This window comes from Hemiscyllium ocellatum, chromosome 20 (assembly GCF_020745735.1).
Source record: "Hemiscyllium ocellatum isolate sHemOce1 chromosome 20, sHemOce1.pat.X.cur, whole genome shotgun sequence".
In the NCBI taxonomy this organism is placed as follows: Eukaryota; Metazoa; Chordata; class Chondrichthyes; order Orectolobiformes; family Hemiscylliidae; genus Hemiscyllium; species Hemiscyllium ocellatum.
This window is the reverse complement of record NC_083420.1, coordinates 21,703,141-21,725,676: the sequence shown is the minus strand read 5'-3', so window position 1 is coordinate 21,725,676 and position 22,536 is coordinate 21,703,141. Positions and strand designations below refer to the sequence as shown.

Below are 22,536 nucleotides of genomic sequence, written 5' to 3'. Positions count from 1 at the left end.
TAGCATTCTTCTAACATGCAGCTGTTCAAAGATTCATTATGTAAGAGGTGAACAACAGTTTTGAAATGAAATGAGAAGATTATTCAGAACTACTGCAAGATCTAAAACTTTTGGAAATGTTTGAAACTGAGAAATTTTCTTTATTTTTATGCTTTCATTGGATTCTGGTTTTGTTGGTTCTCAACATTCACTCTGCCCATCCCAATTTTATCTTGGTGGTCATGTTGAACCTAGTTCTTGAACCACAGCTGTCCAGGTGATGTTACAAGATCATAGTGTTGTTAAGCAGGAATTCTAGGATTTTGACTCAAAGGAACAGCGATTTTCTTTTTTTTGTTGTATGGGATGATCTTGCAGGTGATGGTGTTCCCATGCATCTGTTGTCTTTGATATTCTGGATAGTTGAGATAGTGGTTTGGGTAGGTACTGTTGAAGGAGTCATAAGAATATGACTCAGGAGTTGACCGTTCAGCCTCAGGAGACCATTTAGTGCGATCATGGCTGATTTGTGCCCAAGCACCATATGCCTGTCTTTGGTCCATATCTCTTTATACCTTTCGTGAACAAAATTTATCTCAGATTTAAAATAAACTATTGATCCTGCATCCACAACTGTTTTGTAGAAGAGAGTCCCAAATGTCTACTACCCTTTGTGTGTAGCAGTGCTTTCTAATATCTTACCTGAACAGTCTGGGCCTAATTCTCAGACTATGTCCCTTAGTTCTAGAATCCCCAACCAGTGGAACTAATTTATCTTTTCCTGTTGATTTCTTAACCCTCTAAAATCTAGAGAAAACTGGCCTAATATAATCTCTCCTCATAATTTAACACCTCAAGTCCAGGGAACGTTCTTGTAAATCTTCATTGTATTCCCTCCAAACCCAATAGTATCCAGATCTGTTCTGTGTTCAACATGGCATCAAACCAGGGTTTTGTATAACTGCAGCATAACTTTTGTGTCCTCATACTCCAGTGCTGTAGGTTTTCATTGAGTGCCATTGATAGCATGGTCAGTGACCCCTTCAATCTTGTGGAGCAGTCTTTGCTGGAATCACCAGAGATGTTAGAAGTATCCCTGTAAAATAATTAAATTATAAGAGCCTCTCAAACAGCTATGGCTACTTAAGCTGTAAAAAGTGTCACAAGCCATTAAAGTGAAGAACAGCACCTTTCAAGACTGCGTGTTATATAGAATTATCTCACACTAGATACTTCAATGCTTTTTTTAATCTTTCTGTAAAAGTATGTAAGGGAAGGTTTATGATGGAATCTGATAGTGTGCTGATTTATGAATGGCTCAAAGACAATTATTTTGATGTATTGCTGTCATCAGGAATAACTTACATTTCTTTTGCACCTTTCACAACCGTAGGACATCCCAAACCACTTTACAATCAATGAAATACTTTTGGAATTCTAGTCACTGCTCTAATGAAGGAATTGTGGCAATCCATTTGCACCTGGAAAACACCATAATTGATCATGACTACGGAATCTGTTTTTAGTAATGTCAGCTAGATACTGAAGAGTCCTCCCCCACTCTTCTTTGAAGTAGTGTTATAAGCTATTTGCATCCATTTGAGAGGGTAGTTGAGGCCTTGGTTTCACAACTGATTCTAAAAATGGCACCTCTGACAGTGACTATAGTAAGGCTAGTCACGTGTTATGCTCAAACATTCCTTGAACCCCTGATCTTTTGACTTGAAATGAGGTTATGACTGACGTGATCTGTGTACCCCATCAGGTCTTCTAACTTGGTAAGTGATAAACATGTACAATTGTTAAGCTTGTTCATTTACAGGATGTGGGAATGCTGACAAGACCAGCATTTATTGCTATCCCGAAATACCATTAACTTGGGTGATTGGCTAGGCCATCTCAAAACATCATTGAGTCATCCACATTGCTCTAAGTCTGGAATCACATACTGGTCAGGCTGGGTAAGGCTGACAGATATAATTTTCTGAAGGATATCACTGAGCCAGATGTGTGAACAGGATGTGGTCACCATTACTGATACTAGCTTTTCATTCAAAACTTAGTTATTGAACAGAAGTTTAGAAGAAAGAGAGGAGACCTTTGTGAAAAAGACAACTATTAGGGGCTTGATAGGGTTGTAGAGAGTTTGTTTTTCCCTTGTGGGAGAGTCTAAGACCAGAGAGCATAATCTATTTTTTTGTTGTTGTTTTCTCTGGAGTTAGGCCATCTGTGGGATTCTTTTCCATCCATCAAGGGTGGGTCGTTCAGTACATTTATGGCTAAGATACAGATTTTCAATCAGTAAGGCAATCTAAGCCTATAGGGATAAGGTAGGAAAGTGGATTTGAGTATTGTCAGATCAACCTTTGATCTTATTGAATGGCGGAGCAGGCTTCAAGGATTGATTGGCCTCTTTCTCTTCCTGCATCTTGTGATCTTACAAATTCATGAACCTCAGTTGCCCTGATAGATTTGAGTTCATGTCTGATTATCATGAGACCAAACCTCTGAATTAATAATACAGTTACGCAATCACCACACTATTATGATGATGTATAAACTGTCAATTTTAAGGTGAGCTTCATCTCCCACTTCCCTCAACTCAAAATCCATGAGGCTGGCATAAGACTATTGCAAAATACCATGGAAATGTTGGCAATACTCTGCAGGCCAGGAACTGTGTTCAGAAAGGTAAAACAAGTAAATGTTGACCTTTCATCAGATGCCAAATATAAAATTTGAACTGTTTATCTCTGCAAAGGTGTCACCTAGTCTGCTATATTTCCCGCATTTTCTAATGTAATAGTAATAATTTACTGCATTGTGTGGAAACAAAATTGCCCACCACTATTCTCAAAATGGAGACTTCTGAACAAATGTTTGCTTTTGTTTACAAGAGAGCTTTGTTTACAAGATAGCATGAGATAAATCAAAGCTCCAGTTTCATGATACAAATACTGTACTGAATGTTTTTAGATTTTCTTTTTAAATGTGATGTTGGTTAGCTATGAATAAGTTCCTATAGTACAGCTATCGAGATATTTTTGTGGATCGTTTTTATCATTTGGATAAAAGTGTGCGAGGATGTAACAAAATATGGGGCAGCATGGTGGCTCAATGGTTAGCACTACTGCCTCTCAGTGCCAGGACCCGAATTTGCACATTCTCCGTGTCTGCATGGGGTTCCTCCTAAAGCCCAAAGATGTGCAGGTTCGGTGGATTGGCCGTAATAAATGCAGGGTTATAGGAATAAGATAAGGGTTGGGTCTGGATGGAATGTTCTTCAGAGGGTGGGTGTGGGCTTGATGGGCTGAATGACCCTGCTTTGACACTGTAGAGATTTTATAATTCTATGAAAAGAATCCTCTTCATTGAATCATTGTAATCCCTGATTTGAATCCCTGTATTCAGAGGCTGCAGTTTCTGGATTACCCCTTCAAATTTCCATTGTTGCATGATAATGCTGTGAAATGCCCACCATACTCCTTAAATGGGAGCATTGTGGAGCAGCCTCGCGCAGAGTCATTTTGTTATAACCAAGTGAGAATCTATCTTCTCTTTAGTGCCTCTGTTACCTCCTGGTTGTGAAAGCACAATGTGACCTTTAGACAGTCAGGCTTTAAGGATGTTTCCTCATTCTGGTCTGTCAGAACAGAGAATCTCATTTGCAGGTTGAAAACACCTTTTGCTCTGAACCTTTTACTTTGACTGAAAGCAGCAGAATTAATGACTTTTCAACTTCCAATCCAATACTCCAAGAAATATAAATTGAACAAAAGAAATAAGGGCTTATAATGCAATTTGAGAGATAGGTAAAGGCTTACCATGAATGTAGATAATGTTAATTACTTGCATAATAATCTATGCCGTGAGTGACATGCCTGCGAAGGGACAAAATCATTCCATTCCTTCTCTTGATCATTTTCCATTTTATGCAATTACATGCACTTCTGCCTTGCACAAGACTCTGTTATCGAGAAGCGTTGCTTTGAACAAATGAACAGTAATTAATGTTCTGTGCCAAATCTAACAAAAATATGCTGATATAGTTTGCAATCCAGAGCAACTATGTTCTCTGTTCAAAAATCAAGAAAAACTGTGGATTTATCACTGAAGTAAAGTATTTATTTGTAGTCGTAGAGATATAGAGCATGGAAACAGACCCTTCGGTCCAACTTGTCCATGCCAACCTAAACTAGTCCCATTTGCCAGCATTTGACCTATGTCATTCTAAACCCTTGCCATTCATATTTAAAAGGCATCTGGATGGGTATGTTGTAATTGAACCAGCCTCCTCCACTTCCTCTGACAGCTCATTCCATACACTCACCACCCTCTGCGTGAAAAAGTTGCCCCTTAGGCGTCTCTTCTATATTTCCCCTCTCACTGTAAACCTATGCCCTTTACTTCAGGATTCCCCCACCCCAGGATAAAGACTTTGTCTATTTACCCTATCCATGCCCCTCGTCAGAACAAAACAAGTTGTTAGGGTTTGAACTGGATGTGAGTTATTATCAATTTGACATGGCACAAATTTGGGGTTTAATGCTAAATATGGTACTCCTGTTTTTTTTAAGTATGCAGTTTGATTAGGGTTTTCCACCTTCATTGCATTTAACAAGTTATCATGTGCATTCTCAAATTTAATACCCTAGTTAAATTATTTTGCCTAAATTTGTAATGATATGGTATAACAAATTTGAAATAAAAACAAAAATGGTAAAAATTTGCAGCACATCAGGCAACATTGTAGAGTGAATCAAGCTTGAATATTCATGTGTGATCATTCAGCAGAACTGCCCTCACTCCTTTCCCTCACAGAACCACAATATACTCCCCCTTGATCTCACCTTCGATATGAAATGCCTCCTCCGAACATACTCTCCCCACCTAACATTTTTCAGCATTTCAGCAAAACTGTTTTCCTACAACACCCTGGTTCACTCCTCAGTCACCTGCAACATTCATCCCTTTTACATTGACATCTCCTGCACTTGTGCAGAAAGGTACAAAGCTGCCCTTTTAGTGTCCATGGAATCAGATTTCCCTTCACCGGGAACAGTGATTAACTTGTCCTGGTTTAAGATTAATTATGGTATTCGCTGCTGACAACATGGCTTTTGTACACTGGGGGAACTAAGGCAGTTTGGGTGGCCACTTTGCAGAACATTTCGCTCAGTCTGTAAGTTTGACCTTGAGTTTCCAGCCGCCTGTCATTTTAATTCTCCACTAAACCATTGCTTCCCCTCTAAACTTGTTATCTCCCTGCTACGGTGTGCCCATTAAGCTCAAATCATTCTCCAAAAGCTGCATCTTAGTTTTCAGCTGGGCACTTTACAGCTCTTTGGACTTCGTATTATGAGGAACAATTTCAGTTATAATATTCTGTCTCAGTTTTCTCTGTTTTCTTTACTAATGTGTTTTTCACTTATTTTCATAATTTCCTTTTACAGTATTTTGCTTTCAGGTGGTAGTTGCATTCTCCACTGGACTCCCTAACTGCAGATTTTCAATGCTCTTTCTCCTCTGCGTTCCTAGTTTTTATTGTTCCATTGATTGTAGCTGTGGCTTCTGCCATGTACACCCTAAACTCTGGACTTCCCTGAACCTACCCCACACTGTTACGGCAATCCTTAAAACCTATCTCTTTGAGTTGATAAAGTGGGAAGGCTCAGAAGGACTTGGACAGGCAAGGAGAGTGAACAAAGAAGTCCTAGACAGAATACAATGTGGGAAAGTGTAAAATGCACTTGCGCTAGGAAGATCAGAGGCGTAGACTACTTTCTAAACAGGAAAGGCTTTGGAAATCTGAAGCACAAAGGGACTTAGGAGTCCTACTTTAGGTTAACATGGGGAAGGAAAATGCAATTTTAGCAGTCACTTCAAGAGGGCCTGAGTACAAGAGCAGAGATGTATTGCTGAGACAGTGTAAGGCACTAGTTCGACTGGATGTGGAATATTGAGAGCAATGTTTGGCCCCATATCTGAAGAAGGATATGTTGGCACGGGAGGGAGTCCAGAGGAGTTTCACAAAAGTAATCCCAGGGATTTGGGGCTTGTCATGTACAGAATGGTTGAGGCCTGTACTTGACCGCATTTAGAAAGATGAGATGTGATCTGATTGAAACACACAATGCTGAGAGGTCTGGATAAAGTGAACGTGGAGAAGGTACTTCCAATAGTAGGAGAGAGTAGGACCCAAGGACACAGCCTCTGAATGAAGGGACAACCCTTTAGAATGGAGATAAGGAGGAATTTCTTAAGCCAGAGGGTGGTGAATCTGTGGAATTCATTGCTGCAGTTGGCTGTGTTGGCTCTCTCATTGAGTGTATTTACGATAGACAGGTTCTTGATTAATAAGGGGGTTCAAGGGTTAAGCAGGTGAATGTAGTTGAGAAACACATCAGCTGCGATTGAATGGCGGAGCAGACTTGATGGGCCAATATGGCCTGATTCGACTCCTATATCCCATGGCCTAAATGGAATTTGTATGGATTGTGAAAACTACAAATTGTTAGTTTATGCCTATGCCTGATTAGTTCTTCAAGTATAATATCATTGGGTTATTATTATGGTGAATTTATATAGCTATTAGTAAATTTACATATTAGCAAATGCAATTATTAATATGATGTGATAAATAAGAGAGGCCTAGTATTTCCTTTTCATTTGTTTCCTAATCTAAGACTAAGGCAGTAAATGCCCTTGTTCAAGTTAATTGCTTAGAGTAAGCTCTGTGATTCAAGAGAACAGGACTGTTCAATGCAGTGGGCAAAATGGATTTAGTGAGGGAGCTGCATTTAGTTTTACGAATTTGAAGCATTAGAAGGTTAATTACAAAACTGTTTTGGAATAAGATCAAGAGGTAACCAGCTGCATTAAACACTCTGAAAAATGTAAAACTTGGTGGTGCAGAGAATTGTCACTCTATTGCTCTACTGCACTGACTGATGGGTAGAGAGCAATTTGTGCTCGCTGAGCTGCTGACAGTGGCCCACCTGAGTATATGAAAATGACTTTTACCAAAATGTAATACCGTTCAGATTGGCGCCAAGTTAAAACTGTAGAAGATGCCGATCTTAAATAAGCAAGATAGGCTTTTGAATGGTAACAAATCATTGTAAATTGAATGCATGGGTTGTTGCAGATAGTTATTTTTGCAGTGAAATAGAATATAGATATTTTCTAAATCCAGCTGATGTGCCACATTTTTGTTTCAGATTTTGATTTTAGTGTTCCAGGCTCGATGAAGCTTCACAATCTCATCTCTAAGCTAAAGAAATGGATAAAGATTCTGGAAACAAAAACCAAGCAGCTACCTAAATTCTTTCTGATTGAGGAGAAGTGTCGTTTTCTTAGTAACTTTTCTGCACAGACAGCAGATGTGGAAATCCCAGGAGAGTTCCTTATGCCAAAACCGACGCATTATTACATCAAAATTGCACGGTTAGTGGATCCTTTTGTCTATAATATTTGGAATCATGCTATTTTGTAGAAGTCTCTTTTCTAATCGGTGTTCAGATTTGTTTTGACATTTTCTGGTATCCTGGAGAAGAAAAGAAATATGAGTCGGTGTAAGTTTTACAGCCAAGACACAATACTTTGGGGGAGACTTGTTTAAAATTATGGTCAGGTTGGAGAGGGAAGATGTGCAACTTGTGGGAGAATTCAGAACTGTAAATGTAAGTTAGTTCACTAATACATCGAATAGGTAAACACAGAGAAATGTCTTCACTCTGATTAGAAATGTGGAACTCTGTTATCACATGACCTTAGTTGAAGCGAATAGCTTACATCAGGTACCTCCAACAGGTGGCCTGGATGAGTGTGAATATGACCTATGGAGTGTGTCAACCTTGTCTGGGGCCTATTGGAATAACACCTAAATGGATTTGATTTTTTTCTGTGGTGCTGCTTCTCCAATCACAGGCTGTTTTCCCCCTCCCATTCAATGTTAATATGTTCACTGAATCTACCAACAGGAAATGAAGGCGAAAAATAGGTTGGGATTGAATGAACAATGATCAGTGTGAGTTCTCTTTAATTTCTACATGGTCTATTCTCTCTCTGCCTTTGGCTGTGCTCTCCCATTGCTCTCTGTCTCTGTCTCTGTCTCCGCCACTCCATCCCCCCCCCCTCGTGCCCATTTCCAAGCGTGGCCCCCTATCTGATCACAAGAAGTTCAAGTGACAGCCACCCACGGCAGTTGGAACCATGTATCCACCTCCCCAGAGCAGCTAGACTGTTAAACAGCATTTCCTCCTCCACAGCCTCCCAACATCAGTAAAATGTCCCATCCACAAAACTCAGAAGAAAGGGTAAATGGAACATGGAAGGGAAGAGAGCATGTCACGGTGAGACTCCGAGAGAACCAGATCCACACACACGTATACATACCATTGTCTGCCTCATCCTCATCCTTCCCCAAAAACACATCCACAAAATATACAGATAAGAGGAAAACCAGGCTGAAAGGCAACCTGCTTCCAATGCCCACTTTCATATGAATAGTGCCACCGTCAGGTTAGAATTTTCCACCAACAGAAATGAAAGCTAAAGTTAGTATCACTTGAAGGGGAGGCAAGTCGTATAATTGCTGGACTATTAATCCAGAGACTCAGATTCGAAGCTCACCACGGCAGATGATGGAATTTGAATTCAATAAAAATCTGGAATTAAGAGTTTAATGATGACCATAAACCCTTTGTTGTTTGTTGGAAAAACCAACTAATCAATTATGTGAAGGAAACTGTCATCCTTACCTGGTCTGGCCTACATGTTACTCCAGACCCACTAGCCAGTGACACTCTCATCCTGTGAATGAATTTTTTAAAAACACACAGCCTTAGCCGGGCTCTTAGTGAAAAGGGACAAGAAATATATGCTAAAGGCTGAACTGAGTTAAATGGAATGGAGGGTGACTTGAATGGAAAGCAAAAGCAAGCACAAACTGGTTGAGTTGAGTTGAGTACAGTGAGGCTTGTCAGGGCCATTGTGAAGCAGACTGGGATTACCATGCAGCTGGTCAGAATCACTGAAGTGAGAGGAAAACAATAACCAAACTTTGACAGCATAGGAAGCCCATCAGTTGATTGTTGGTGAGTATTGTAGCTTGCTTTCCCTTTCTTCATAGTTAAGAATAAGTCTGAGGTGCAAAGTTTAATTTTTTTTTAATATGTCATAGAGGTAAAGGAAAGCATCTCAATGAACCTTCATTTAAATGGCAATGGGAGAAAGTTTGAAGAGCTTATGAATTTTATTCTTTGTCATAAGCTTTATTATTGAAAAGATATGGTACAGCAGCTTAGACCTAGAGTGCACACATTGTTCCATGAGAGGGACCATGTGCTCGAGAGAGATGCAATCTCCTATGGGTCAAGGACAGTGTGTCATGGAAGAAGTGGGAAGCCAACTTCAAACTGGTTAAGAATGACTCTGGCTCAGATGAATCAGAATCAAAGATAAGCAGGCAAAATTGTAACTGAAAAATTGGTGCTTTTAAAGAAGAGAGTTCAAAAACACTCATGTTAAATACCCATGTAGGGGGAAGATAAAGCAAAAGATCTAAAGCACCCTGGATGACGAAGGAGACAGAAGTTGAGATGAATCAGAAAATGTGTGCTTATGACAGTGTCCATTTGATGATATAATTGAGAACTAGGCTGAAAATAGAAGGCCTAAGGGGAATTGAAAAAACCATTAGCAAAGAGAGAAAGTTAGAAAAGAGTCGGCGGCTTACACAAAAGGGCAGTTTAATGTTTTCTGTAAACTTATAAATAGTAGGAGGATGGTTGAAGGAGGAGTAGGGCCAATTGCTGACCGAAAAGAGGATACATTCATAAAGGCAGGTGCTGTGGTTGACCAATTAAATGAATAGAGCTGAAAATGTGTTGCTGGAAAAGCGCAGCAGGTCAGGCAGCATCCAAGAAGCAGGAGAATCGACGTTTCGGGCATGAGCCCTTCAGGAATGAGGAGTGTGTGCCAAGCAGGCCAAGATAAAAAGGTAGGGAGGAGGGACTTGGGGGAGGGGCGTTGGAAATGCGATAGGTGGAAGGAGGTTAAGGTGAGGGTGATAGGCTGGAGTGGGAGTGGGGCAGAGAGGTCAGGAAGAAGATTGCAGGTTAAGAAGGTGGTGCTGAGTTTGGGGAGTCCAATTAAATGAATACTTTGCATCTGTCTTTCTCAAGGAAGTAGATGTTGAGATCCTGGAGATGGACGATGTGGTTCAGACACTTGAAGATGGATTTTAAACTGATAAGGAGGAGTTATTGAGTCAACTCCTTATATTTAACACCAGAACTAAATAAGATACTTCTAGGAATAATTAAGAAAGTAAGAGTGATAAATGCAAAGAAACTGAATCTAAGGAAGAATTTTCAGATCTTCCCTAGATTCAGGGAATAAGAGGCTGTTGTGTTCATATCCCTACCTCTGAATCATGGGACCTGGTTCCAGTCCTATCTGCTCCAGAGTTAGTGATCGCATCTCTGAAAATATTGATTAGAAAACTGAAAATCTGCAAACGGTTTACCCTCATTCAAGAAGGGTGTAAAGGTGACAATAAGCCAGTCTGTTTAATCTCTGTCGTGAAGAAGCGTTTAGATACACCGATCAGGGCGAAAGTTAATTGTGACTTGGACAAATGTGGATTAAGTGATTTATTCAAGGCAAATCATGGTTAACCAGCTTGGTTGAGATTTATGAGGTAATGGAGAATTGAAAGAATGGTGTTAGGATTTGGTTATCTCTTTGGCTGGACTGCAGATTTGTGATGCTAGCAGTGTAGGTTCAATTCCCACACCGGCTGAGAAGGCTGTCCTTCTCATCTCTCCCCTCATCTGAGGTGTGTTGACCAACAAATTAAACTACCACCAGTCATCTATATGAACTTTATCTTGACATACACTGTTGATGATTTGGAAGTTCTGGTGATGGACTAGCTTGGACAAAGTTATTAAATAAAATCGTGCAACACCAGATTATAGTCCAAGAGGCTTATTTGGAAGCACTAGCTTTCAAGGTACTGCCTCTTCATCAGGTGTGTAGAACAAGACCATGTTGTGATCCTATTCTATAACCACCTGATGAAGGAGCAGTGCCCTGAAGCTAGTGCTTCCAAATAACCCTGTTGGACTATAACCCGGTTGTTGTGTGATTTTCACTTTATTGATGTGATATATATGGAATTCCAAAAGTTATTTGATACACAGCTGAATGGCCTCCTTTTGTGCTGAAACTATCACTGATTCTTTGAAAGACCTGTTCCTATATATATTCTGTTGTGCTAACTTATGGACCAGTAAAGTTGATTTGTCACTTTTTCAGCAACGCAAAATACAAAGAGAGGTTTACTGCTGTTCAAAATTGTTTAGATTAGATTCCCTAGAGTGTGGAAACAGGCCCTTCGGCCCAACAAGTCCACGCCAAATAAGGGGTTATAAATAGTAACTAAGGAGAAATTGTTTCTTGTGGTAGCAAATCTATGCACCAGAATGGACAGATTTAAATAGTGAGTTTTCAGAAGATTTGTAGCTCAGGTTGAGGTTCTGGATGGAGGTTTGCTCACTGACCTGGAGTGTTCATTTTCAGACATTTCGTCACCCAACTAGGTACCATCTTCAGTAAGCTTTCGGACGAAGCACTGCTGGTGTTTCCTGCTTCCTATTTATAAGTTTGGGTTTCCTTGGGTTGGTAATGCCATTTCCTGTGGTGACAATTTCCTATGGTGATGTCATTTCCTGTTCTTTTTCTCAGGAGGTGGTACAAGGGATCCAAGTCAATCCATCCTAGGTCAAGCCAAACCGAGACATGCACGAGAATTCCTAGAAGCATGGCATTCCAACTCTATCAACAAACACATTGACTTGGACTCCATTTACCACCCCCTGAGAAAAATAACCGGAAATGACATTGTCATAGGGAGTGACATCACCATAGGGAATTACAATATCAACCCAAGGAAACCCAAACATATAAACAGAAAGCAGGAAACGCTAGCAGAGCTTTGTCCGGAGGCTCACTAAAGATGTTACCTAGTATGGTGACGAAACGTCTGAAAATGTACCTTCCAGCTCAGCGAGCAAACCTACATCTAGATTTAAGATAAATGACCAAAAAAAATTGTTAGAGGGCTGGGTGAGAGGAATATTTAGAATTTTTTTTTTATTCAGCAAGTTCATGTCCTGGAAATCATCTGTCTGAAAGGGCTGAGTACGTTCAATAATTTTCAAATTACTTTGGATAAATACTTGTAAAGGAAAACGGTTTGCAGGACTTTGGAAAAAGAACAAGGGGGTGTGCATTTGAAAAACTGACATAGCAAAATAGGCCAATAACTGCTTCCTGTGCTGCATCTTTCATGTAATATATTAGCCAAAATATTCAGGAACTTGTTTTTCAAACTAAGTATTGTCTTTTGTCATCAGGTTCATGCCCAGAGTAGAAATTGTACAGAAGCACAATACAGCAGCTCGGAGACTTTACATCCGGGGCCACAATGGCAAGATATACCCATACCTAGTGATGAATGATGCATGTCTGACAGAGTCTCGACGGGAGGAGCGCGTTCTACAACTGCTGAGGTTATTGAACCCCTGCCTCGAGAAAAGAAAGGAGACTACAAAGAGACACTTATTCTTCACAGGTATCATGTTCTGAAATGCTGTCTTCCTGTGAAAATAGATGCAATGTTGAAAGCGAACAAGCAGCAAAGAGACTGTGTATGTTTTTTAATACTTGATTATTATACATCATCATAAACTGAGGCTGCAGTCCTTTTTTTTTTAAACAGCCCCAGTCAAATCTTGGTACAATTATTGTTCCTTTCTCTAAATTAGGGGATCTACTAACCATTATGCTGACAGTTAGATTGTACCATTTAATGCACAACCATATTGTGTTATTTGGTTGAATGTAATTATTATTTTTAGACCACAAAGTCTAATTGCTACATAGACACATTTCTGAAGCTAGTTGGAAATTAGTTGTGTACATCTATTTTCCATGTTTAATTAGAAATTATTCTCATTCCAGGTGAACCAGGTCCCCACCACCTGTCACCTTGTTTCTTGTTCCTGTAGCTTTGCTTACCTAGGATTCTTTTTATTCCTATACTGTTTGATCACTTACTGCTGAGTCCCATTACCTTTTGATTGTATCCTTGCCTTGAGTTACAGGGAAAGAAATAAACAACAAATTGTCTCGTTTTTAGTTATTGTGTGCCCTGTCCGGTCTTGAAATCTCATTCCACTTTTTAAACGTGATTATGCATCCTAAGGGATATTGCTTTATGTTTGGCATTTTGAATAAACGGATGATAAATAGCCAAAAACTGATGAAATAAATAGCAATAGTTTACTGTTCTTTCTAACTGATGTAGATAAAATATTTAAAGAAAGACCTATTCTGAAACAAAGGTTTATACTTATCAAACTTCTTCTGTAATATAAGGACTTTGCCAAATGTCTTACAGCTAGTTGAGATGTTTTAACAGTATAGTCACAATTGTAATGTAGGAAATTCAATATAGTCAACTGGCAGATAGCAAGGTCTCACAAATGCTGACATCTCCCAGATTATTGCTTTGATCATGCTGGTTATTACTAGCTGTTCACCAGCACTTTGCTTTATTAACAACTAAGATGCTATGTTTGTGAGTACAGTGGAACCTCAATTATTCAAATGAGATGGGCAGGAACTATTTCGTTCGGATAATTGATTGATTGTTCGGTTAATCTATTCAGTGCCTTTCCTCAGAGCTCTGAGTTTTCTATTAAGTCTGCTTCCTGTTCAGGAGACTAGCTGCAGCACAGTGCGTGAGAGCCCCCAACACCGCACCCACCTCCCTCCAATATTGTCCCCGCCAGCCCCCAAACCCCATCTGACACAGCCCCCCGCCCGCACCCCCAACCACGTCCAACACCACCTCCCGTCTGTCCCCACCCCCCCATCCACCCCTCAATACTGCCCACTGTCCGTCCCCAGACCCCATCCAACACATCCCCCGCCCGCAACCCGACATCGCCACCTGCCCGCCCTAACACCGCCCCTCCAACCCCTCGTATCTCTCTCACTCCCTCCAACCCCTCCTCATATCTCTCTCTCGCTCCCTCTCCCTTGCCCTGTACAAGACAATGTTGGGGAGATTATCTGGGGAAGATAAGTTTAGGGTACACCCCCATGTAGAACTCCAGGGAAAGTGTGGGTAGAGAGAGGGGGGGGTTGGAGGTCAGTCATTTAGAGACGGTTCCTGCGCTGCTATCAGTCCAGGACTATTCTCAGCAGCATTTTTAATCACTGTAAACCAAAGACACGATCAGTTGTTGGACACACAAATTTGATGTAATGTTCCTGTTGGGATCTCGAGATCTCCTTCAAATATTCTGATTTTCAGATAATTGATATTCGGATAATCGAGGTTCCCCTGTATTTGGCATGAACAATGTTCAGTAAAATTGCAATGATGTTGTATCCACCTTGTAATTTCCCCATTTGTTTTATAGTACCACGCGTTGTTGCAGTTTCGCCTCAGATGCGATTGGTTGAAGACAATCCTTCTTCGCTTTCTCTTGTGGAAATTTACAAGCAACGCTGCGCCAAAAAGGGTATAGAGCATGACAATCCTGTATCTCGCTATTATGACAGGCTGGCTACTGTGCAGGCTAGAGGGACCCAAGCAAGTCATCAGGTATCAAATACACAAAAATTGTTTGCTTCTCAGTTGAGGTGGTTTTATTGGAACAAGCCTTGGCCAGAGTGATAGATATTAAGGAATAACTTAAAAGAACTGAGAACATTAGAAGGTGGAGAAATTTAGGGAGAAAATTCCAGAGTTTAGGCACTATGGAAGCGAAAGCCATTGCTGCTGTTGGTGGTGGGTTCAAAATAATTGATGCCTCATAGGTTAGAATTGCTAGAAAACCCTTCTGTTTTTAAACTTCAGTTGGCTCCCTTTCAGATTTTTTTCCCCACTCTTTCTTTGGGGGATGCTTCCTGAGTGTCCTAGCCGTATATCTTTCTATCTTTCATCTCATTGTCGTTTTGGGGGATGGGCCATGATTTTCCATTGAGTTGGTTCATGCTTACAGGCAAAATCCTGCACTGGTTTCCTATTGTATTCTGCCAAACCGATGACTGCAATTCTCCCATTGTCACTATCACACATAATGGAAGGAATTAATGCCTGTCTGGCCTCGTTTTGAGCATACCTGCCATGCAAAACAGGTCCTGGTGTAGTACTTGACTTGGAGATTCTGGTCCAAATGTGCACTATCGCTATGCTATACAAGACCCCTCTCCTCCTACATGGCTTCGCTCTAATTTGAAGATTCCAACTCTTCATTGGAAACAATTTATCTTTAACTACCACATTAAAATCTTCAAGCATCTCAAATACCTGAATCAGATCACCTCACAGTCTCCTATACTTAACGAACCGCAGGACATCTTTCTGCTCCCAAACCTCAATTATATGCAAATTTGAGTAAACATTGAGCAAATGGATAAAGGTGTAATTTGTATGGACAACATAACTACTTCACAGCTTCATCAAGTTACAGTCTAAGTATTGCAGGAGAGATATTCCTGTTTTCTTGCACAGGTATAAAATCAAGTTGTTAAATAATATGCTAGACAGCATGGAACGAATGTGAGATTGGACCTTGAATATTGGGAAAATAACAATGGAGGGCTTTGAGTTAGCTTACTACAGATGCGTGTTGAAAATTAATAGTTCAAGGAGAATGATTAATGAGAGGGACCTTGAAGAAGCAAAGGAGCAGAGAGCAGTGACAAGGCTGATTATAATGAGAAAGATGATATACTGTAATGACATTATCTTAGAAACAAAAGTTATTGAGCGTTGGTTTAAAAAAAATCCAGAGATGTTGCCTGTACCAGATACAATACACTTGTTCAGAGACTGGACAATGTGAACTGCACTGATCACTTATCTTGTGTGAAATAAATATTGGAGATATGTGTCTAGCAAAAATGTTATAAAATTATATTGATTTAAGTATTGCACCTTACTCCTGCCTACATTACATAAAGTTACATGATTCCTGGCATTATGCAGAAGATTACTGAATTTAAAAATGCCTCTAATTTCTAAGTCACTGGTAATGATGCAGCAATTATGAGAAGTGAGTTTACTGCTTTTTCCTCAGTTGTGTGCTTCCCATGAACAGTGTGGCATTTGCTATCACTAATCACCTCTACTACATTCTCTCCATGTATGTTCACTTTTCTCTTCTCATGATTGTCTTCACCCTCTTTGTTTCAGGAGCTAGTGACTATTGTTGCATATTGTTTCACTCCTCTTTAAGTCCTCTGTTTTGTTCCATTCATCAAAACGATGTTAACTACAGCACAAGAAATGGTTCAGGCTGCTCTTGGCTTGGGTATAAATCCCTGCTGTTTGAGGAACACACCCACAACAAATTGGACAGATGGCATTATGGTTCTATCCTAAAATCAAGAGGGACACACTGTTCCTCGATGCTGTGAAAATCTGGCACTACTGTAGTCAAAATTATCTCCTTTCTGTTCACCCCTTTGCCAGGATGTACGAATATAATGCCAAACAAAGAAAGGAGGAGGATCAGTTTTTTGTATAGCTCCTTTCATGAAGAAATTCGGGAGGAGGCTCAAGCAGATCATAAGCACCACTGTTCTGTTAAGTGGCCTGTTTCTGTGCAGTGGATTTCATGTAATGAACAAGTACATAGGATAGTTCCTTGATTTGGACCTGAACAGACTACATTTCCTTCCTGTAAATTACTTCAACTTGACTTTTAATTTTTCAAGTATGTTGCAGGAAGCCTTTTATTTTTAAAATTTAAGCTATGTGAAGGTGCTCTTAAAAGCTGTGTACATCTCGTGTCATCCTATGTAGAGGTACTAACTGCATTGACCAAAATGTGGAAATGTATCCCACTGTGCACTCTGTGGCCTTGAGAGGAACGGAAATGTGTGTTCTGGGGAAAGGCAGTAGTTGGAGGGGGTGTGGGAAGAAATGATGACAGAGGAAGAAAAATAACCAGAGTGCCAAGGGATAAACCTGAGCTTACACTTCAGAGAAAATGCAATGAAGTATTCTTGTTCAAATAAATTGTTTACTCAAGGTCAAATAATCTGTTTGTTTTATAAGGCCTCACACTATCAGAATAAGCTAAGTATTTTTTAAAAGATGAATATGTCATTCATGAAATCTGAACCTTGGAATTTACAGTGTGTTCTGCTCTATGTGCTATAATCTCTGAATTGGTAGGCCATTTTCTTTTCTAATTGATGAACAGACTGCCTGCACCAAATTGTGTACAGCAAGTCTTTTCCAGATGAGAGTAAAGAAAATCAGAAGGAAGAAGTAACTCTATTAGTGGAAGTCTGTTTTTGTTTAAGGCTGATCAGCATTGTCTACAATTACAACATTTCAAAGACTTTTGAACAGGTATGTGAATAGGAAAGGTTTAGAGGGATATGGACCAAATGCAGGCAAATGAGACTAGTTTAATTTAGGATACCTGGTCAGCATGGACGAGTTGAACTGAAGGGCCTGTTTCGGTGCAGTGTGACTCTTGCATAATCTGTCCATTACTGTAAATCAGATTCTATTAAAGCAGTATCAAAATAAATAACTAAAATAGCAAATAAACCCAACTGAAACCAGAGTAGACTCTTTGAATAAATATGACTCCTGAAGTTAGTGTGGGTTTTGTTGTGTCATAAGTAAAGATGGAATAGGGAAAAGATTTTGTCAGTTTAAATAAAATTGGTTGTGAATAGAATTTTACAGCACTCTATACTTGGAGCATGATCATTTGTATTCTGGTTTACAGTAAGATAGCAGTATTTATCATGTTTGATATTTTGCATATTCTTCTGATTAAAGGTGAAAATGGACAATGGGACATGTATGGGATCGTCTATTGAAAGCAAAAATCTTGAGGCTATTACAGCTTAATTTTATGTTGAGATTGCTGATCCACACTTCTTTTACTCCACCTTTGGTAACTATGCTTTCAGCTGTCTGAACCCTAAATTTTGAAATTCTCTCCCATAATTTTGCAAACTCTGATGTTTTAAAACTATCTTTGAACCCAAGCTTTTGGCCTCCTGCCCTGTTATCTGTTACTTTGAATTCCACAGCCAGGGAAACCATCCTCCATACATCCATATGCCCAACCCTGTTAGAAATTGTTTCAATCCAATATCCTTATTTTCTCTCTCAACTCTGGTGGATCAGACTTAGTGAACCAATCTGTCTTCATAGGATGTGCCTGTTATCAGCCTAGTGAATTTCTGCTTCACTTTCATGATGGCAAGTATATCCTTTCCTAGACCAGAACTACATACAATCTCCAAGTGTAGTCTCCTCTGGACCCAATATAATTGCAGTAAGACATCCCTGGTTCTGAACTCCAATTCTCTTGCAGTGTAGGCCAATAAATCATTTGCCTTCCTAATTGCTTGCTGCACCTGCCTGTCTGCTTTCATTGACTTCTAGATCCCTTTAGCACATAACCAAACCTCACTCCAATTATACTGTAGCTCACCAAAAACAAGAAAGACTCCATCACAAGATCATCTTGAATAAAAGGAAGAGGAAGATGTGCGGGTCAGGTGAATTGGCCATGCTAAATTGCCTGTAGTGTTATGTGCATTAGTCAGGGGTAAATGTAGGGGAATGAGTCTGGGTGGACTTGTTGGGGCGAAGGGCCTGTTTCCACACTGTAGGGAATCTAATCTAAAAGAATAAGCAGTTTGTATTTCGTGGAATTCATTGCTGCAGAGTGCAGTGGAGGCCAGGACGCTAAACGTCTTCAAGGCAGAGATTGATAAATTGATGTCACAAGGAATTAAGGGCTACGGGGAGAATGCTGGTAAGTGGAGTTGAAATGCCCATCAGCCATGATTGAATGGTGGAGTGGACTCGATGGGCCAAATGGCCTTCCTTCCACTCCTGTGTCTTATGTCTTATGGAATTATTATTTTACTTGCTAATCTGGAGAAAAAATACTGAAGGCGCAATATGAAACGCAAACATGGATATGAAGTTAAAATGTTCAGTACGAAAAGGAAGCTGAAAGAATGTGCAGTTTAAAGTCATTAGCATGTTCTTGAGGTGTTCGGTGTTAACTTGAAGCAATGGTTAGTTAAAGACGTCCTAGAACAACAGCTGTTAATATTGCAGATGACTTTTGAGTTGTTTGTGTTTGTGTTTCTCCAATTCACTTTATTACTGGGCTTCACGTTTCCTGAGGTACCAGAGAGAGAACCTTCTCCAGTCCCAGTCACAAATCCATCTCCTCTGGTCTGTCAAAAGCTGCTCCCTGAAACACAATTAATTGTGAGTTCTACTGTCTTAGCTCCTTGTTTTTCAAATTGGATAGTTGCAGGAGATGTCTTTCATCTTACCATGTCTCATCATGCAATTGTAAATCGGAATAGGAGATGCAAGTTTTCTGCATGAGTGACTGGCTTTGGTCTTTATTGACAGAAACATTAATTTCAGTTCAGACTGGTTCTTGTTTTTTGTTGCTTTCTTGAAGTCTGGCTCCATCTGTGGTCAGGTTATTACTGTGGCCTTTTTAAAAGTTTTTTTTTCTTGGGACAGTCTTAATCCATGAAAGCCCTAAGTATTAAAATTACTTGATGGAAGTTCTAATATTAATAATTAATATCTTTGAATCATTGTGATAGTGCAAATCCTAACTTAATACCCAAGTATCTCCAATTAATCTAGTATTGTAGCAACCTTTCCAATGTTCTTGATCTGCCTTATCCATTTCTTTTTCCTTTGCTTCATTTTGCCCTTCTTTACCTCTGTCTGCTATCCTTTAGTCTCATGTTCCCATGTAAATGCTTGGCAAAATATGATGTACTTGCCAAAGATGAGTTTATGTTGGGAGGATTAGGTCATTAGGCGCATTTAATAAGGAAGGAAGGAAGGTGGTAACTCTGCCACATTCATGTGTCTACCCTGATTAAATCAATGGCAATAAGGCCCAGAGATGGCCTTCATTCCTATTCCCAATGGCAATTGAGTCCTTTCAATTGGATTCAATTCAAATGGAACTGGTGCCAGCTTAAAGATCTGTGAGCTCACGGGCTAGGATTAGGGGTTCCTCCTTCGCGAAGGACACACTGCCATATCAAGTGATCCAGTATCGGAAAAGAGAGGTGGTTACATTTGAGAACGTGCCTTTGCCCTTGTTATTGATTTCTTCCCATCAATTCTCTGTGGTCTGGAGACCTTGGTGATCCTAAGTCTTGGATAGATAAAGAGCCAGCAGAGGTCACTGTCTCCCCAGTGACGTTGCCACGCAATGCAGAATTTCGGCCTCTATTTGCCAACTCTTGGCCTATGGGATTTCTGTCCACAAGGTCCTTGATCCCGGACTGCCCTGTTAAGTGCCTAATTGGCCTTCCTGAAAATGGGTAATGTGGGGCTTTCATCAGTTCTCCTGTGGTGATTGAAATCGCTGTTGTTCCATTAAATATCAGCCCCTGCACCCAATTTGTCACTGTTCACCTTAATTTCTTTGAACAATAACATTGACTTACTTTGCAGTTGTTTTACATGCAATAAGTGCTGTGATACCAGTTTGTATTTCCTGATTGTTTTCAGGTTCTGCGTGACATTCTAAAGGAGGTGCAGGGAAACATGGTGCCACGGAGCATGCTGAAGGAATGGGCTTTGCACACTTTCCCTAATGCCACGGATTACTGGACCTTTAGAAAAATGTTCACCATTCAGCTCGCATTGATTGGTTTTGCTGAATTTGTACTTCACCTGAACCGCCTTAACCCTGAAATGCTTCAAATTGCACAGGTACATGCAAAGTCACATTATGGTTATTAACAGTAAAGTAAGTAAGTTTTAAAGAAATGCTGTAATTCCTGCTGAATTTTTGGTGTACTTGCTGAGCATTTTGCTGTTTTGTGCCCACTGCCAGTATGTGCAAGATGCCTGAAGCAGGTGCAGCTAATGGTCATTGAGGAGCTGAAGACTATTTATGTAACTAATTTGAAGCAATTTAAACAAAATGATAATTGCACTGAGTTAAAATGAATCCAGTGAGAGCAATGAACGTTTTTCTGTACTGAGGTTCCTGCCCAGCTATATTTTATAGCTCTTGGTTTTGCCTTATGCCAAAACAATTACTGTTGGGATTTTTTTGAAAGCCAGCAAAATCTAATTTCTTCTGGATTCATTTTAAAATGATTAAAGCTGAACTTGTAACCTTTCAGTGTAAAGATTACATTGCAGATTTTTAAAAACGGATTGAAGTGTGAATTTACGTTTTGAGGTTATTTCCAGTTCCCAGTTTCATTGTGTATCTCTGTTATAAAACATTATGTGGTGTTAACAGGATAAGCACAGGCCATTTGATCCAACTGGTCTCTGCCGATGTTTATGATCTGCACGATCCTCTTGTAAGTCTAATGAGCATTTTCTCCTCCTGTTTCCCTTAAATCCATTCTATTTGCCCCACCTGAATACTCTTTGTGATAGCAGATTCTGCATACTAACCACTGTTACAATCCATCCCTTTGTGCAATACCTCAATTTGTCACAGTTCCAGGCAGGACTTGTCAAACTATTAAAGTCCAAGGTGAGGGAAGTGAACTAATTCCCCTTGGTTATTTGCACACCCTTCAATTGGATGCAGGAAGATCACCTTTAAAACAATTAATTCTTTTGTGGATAGCTTTCTCCCAGACCCCAAAGAAGGAGCCAATTTAATCAGGCTTTCTCAAATAAACAAAACAATTGAGTATAAATATAGGAAGAAATAGTAACCTAACTCTCTTGTGCAGATCAGAATAAGAGGCGAGTTCAAAATGAAAAGTTTTTTAAAAAAAAATACATCAGTCTCTGCATTGTTTGTGAAGCCATGATGTGGAGGTGCTGGTGTTGGACTGGGGTGGACAGAGTTAAAAATCGCACAACAGGTAATAGTCCAACAGGTTTATTTGAAAGTGCAAGCTTTCGGAGCACTGCTCCTTCATCAGGTAGCTAGCTGTTGGACTATAACCTGGTGTTGTGTGATTTTTAACTTTGTTTGGAAAGAGCAAATGTAGCCATTGAGGTGGATGTGACCAATAGTTTTGACTTTGGTAGTTGAACAATCAATTTTTTGGTTTTGTAGGTTGGTTGAAATTCTTCTGTTCTTATTTCTTTTGCCTGTGGCTGACTAGCAGCACTGTGAGATTCAGTCATTTGCATTTTCTTTACTTGTACTGTAGGAGTGCTTAAATTGCTTTTCCATGACCCTCCATGTACACCTAGTCCACACACAAGGATATCAGGCCACTCAATTACACATTGGAGTTGAAGTTCTCTATTAACCTCTGTCTCTGTGTATTCTTGAAAGGGGTAAAAATAATCAAAAAATGTATCTCTCCAGACTGTTATCTTTTTATACCATCCAGTCCACAGTCTTGAGTCACTCCCAAGAGATTACAAGTTCAATTTGTTGTCTATTGTTGTTCCTCTTCAGCATCTCATTTGGAATTTACCCCGGCAGTCTACTTTTAGCTTAATAGCCTTTT

General features: G+C 39.9%; 1 protein-coding gene across 2 annotated transcripts in view; it reads left to right on the top strand.

Moving 5' to 3' along the window:
- trrap (transformation/transcription domain-associated protein) overlaps window positions 1–22,536 on the top strand; it is a 211,024-nt gene that overhangs the window by 181,379 nt on the left and 7,109 nt on the right. For both annotated transcript variants that reach the window (XM_060840562.1, XM_060840563.1), the window contains 4 exons: window positions 7,200–7,425; window positions 12,405–12,622; window positions 14,481–14,665; window positions 20,609–20,812. In XM_060840562.1, coding sequence (XP_060696545.1) covers window positions 7,200–7,425; window positions 12,405–12,622; window positions 14,481–14,665; window positions 20,609–20,812 — 833 coding nt within the window. The remainder of the gene's footprint in view (window positions 1–7,199; window positions 7,426–12,404; window positions 12,623–14,480; window positions 14,666–20,608; window positions 20,813–22,536) is intronic.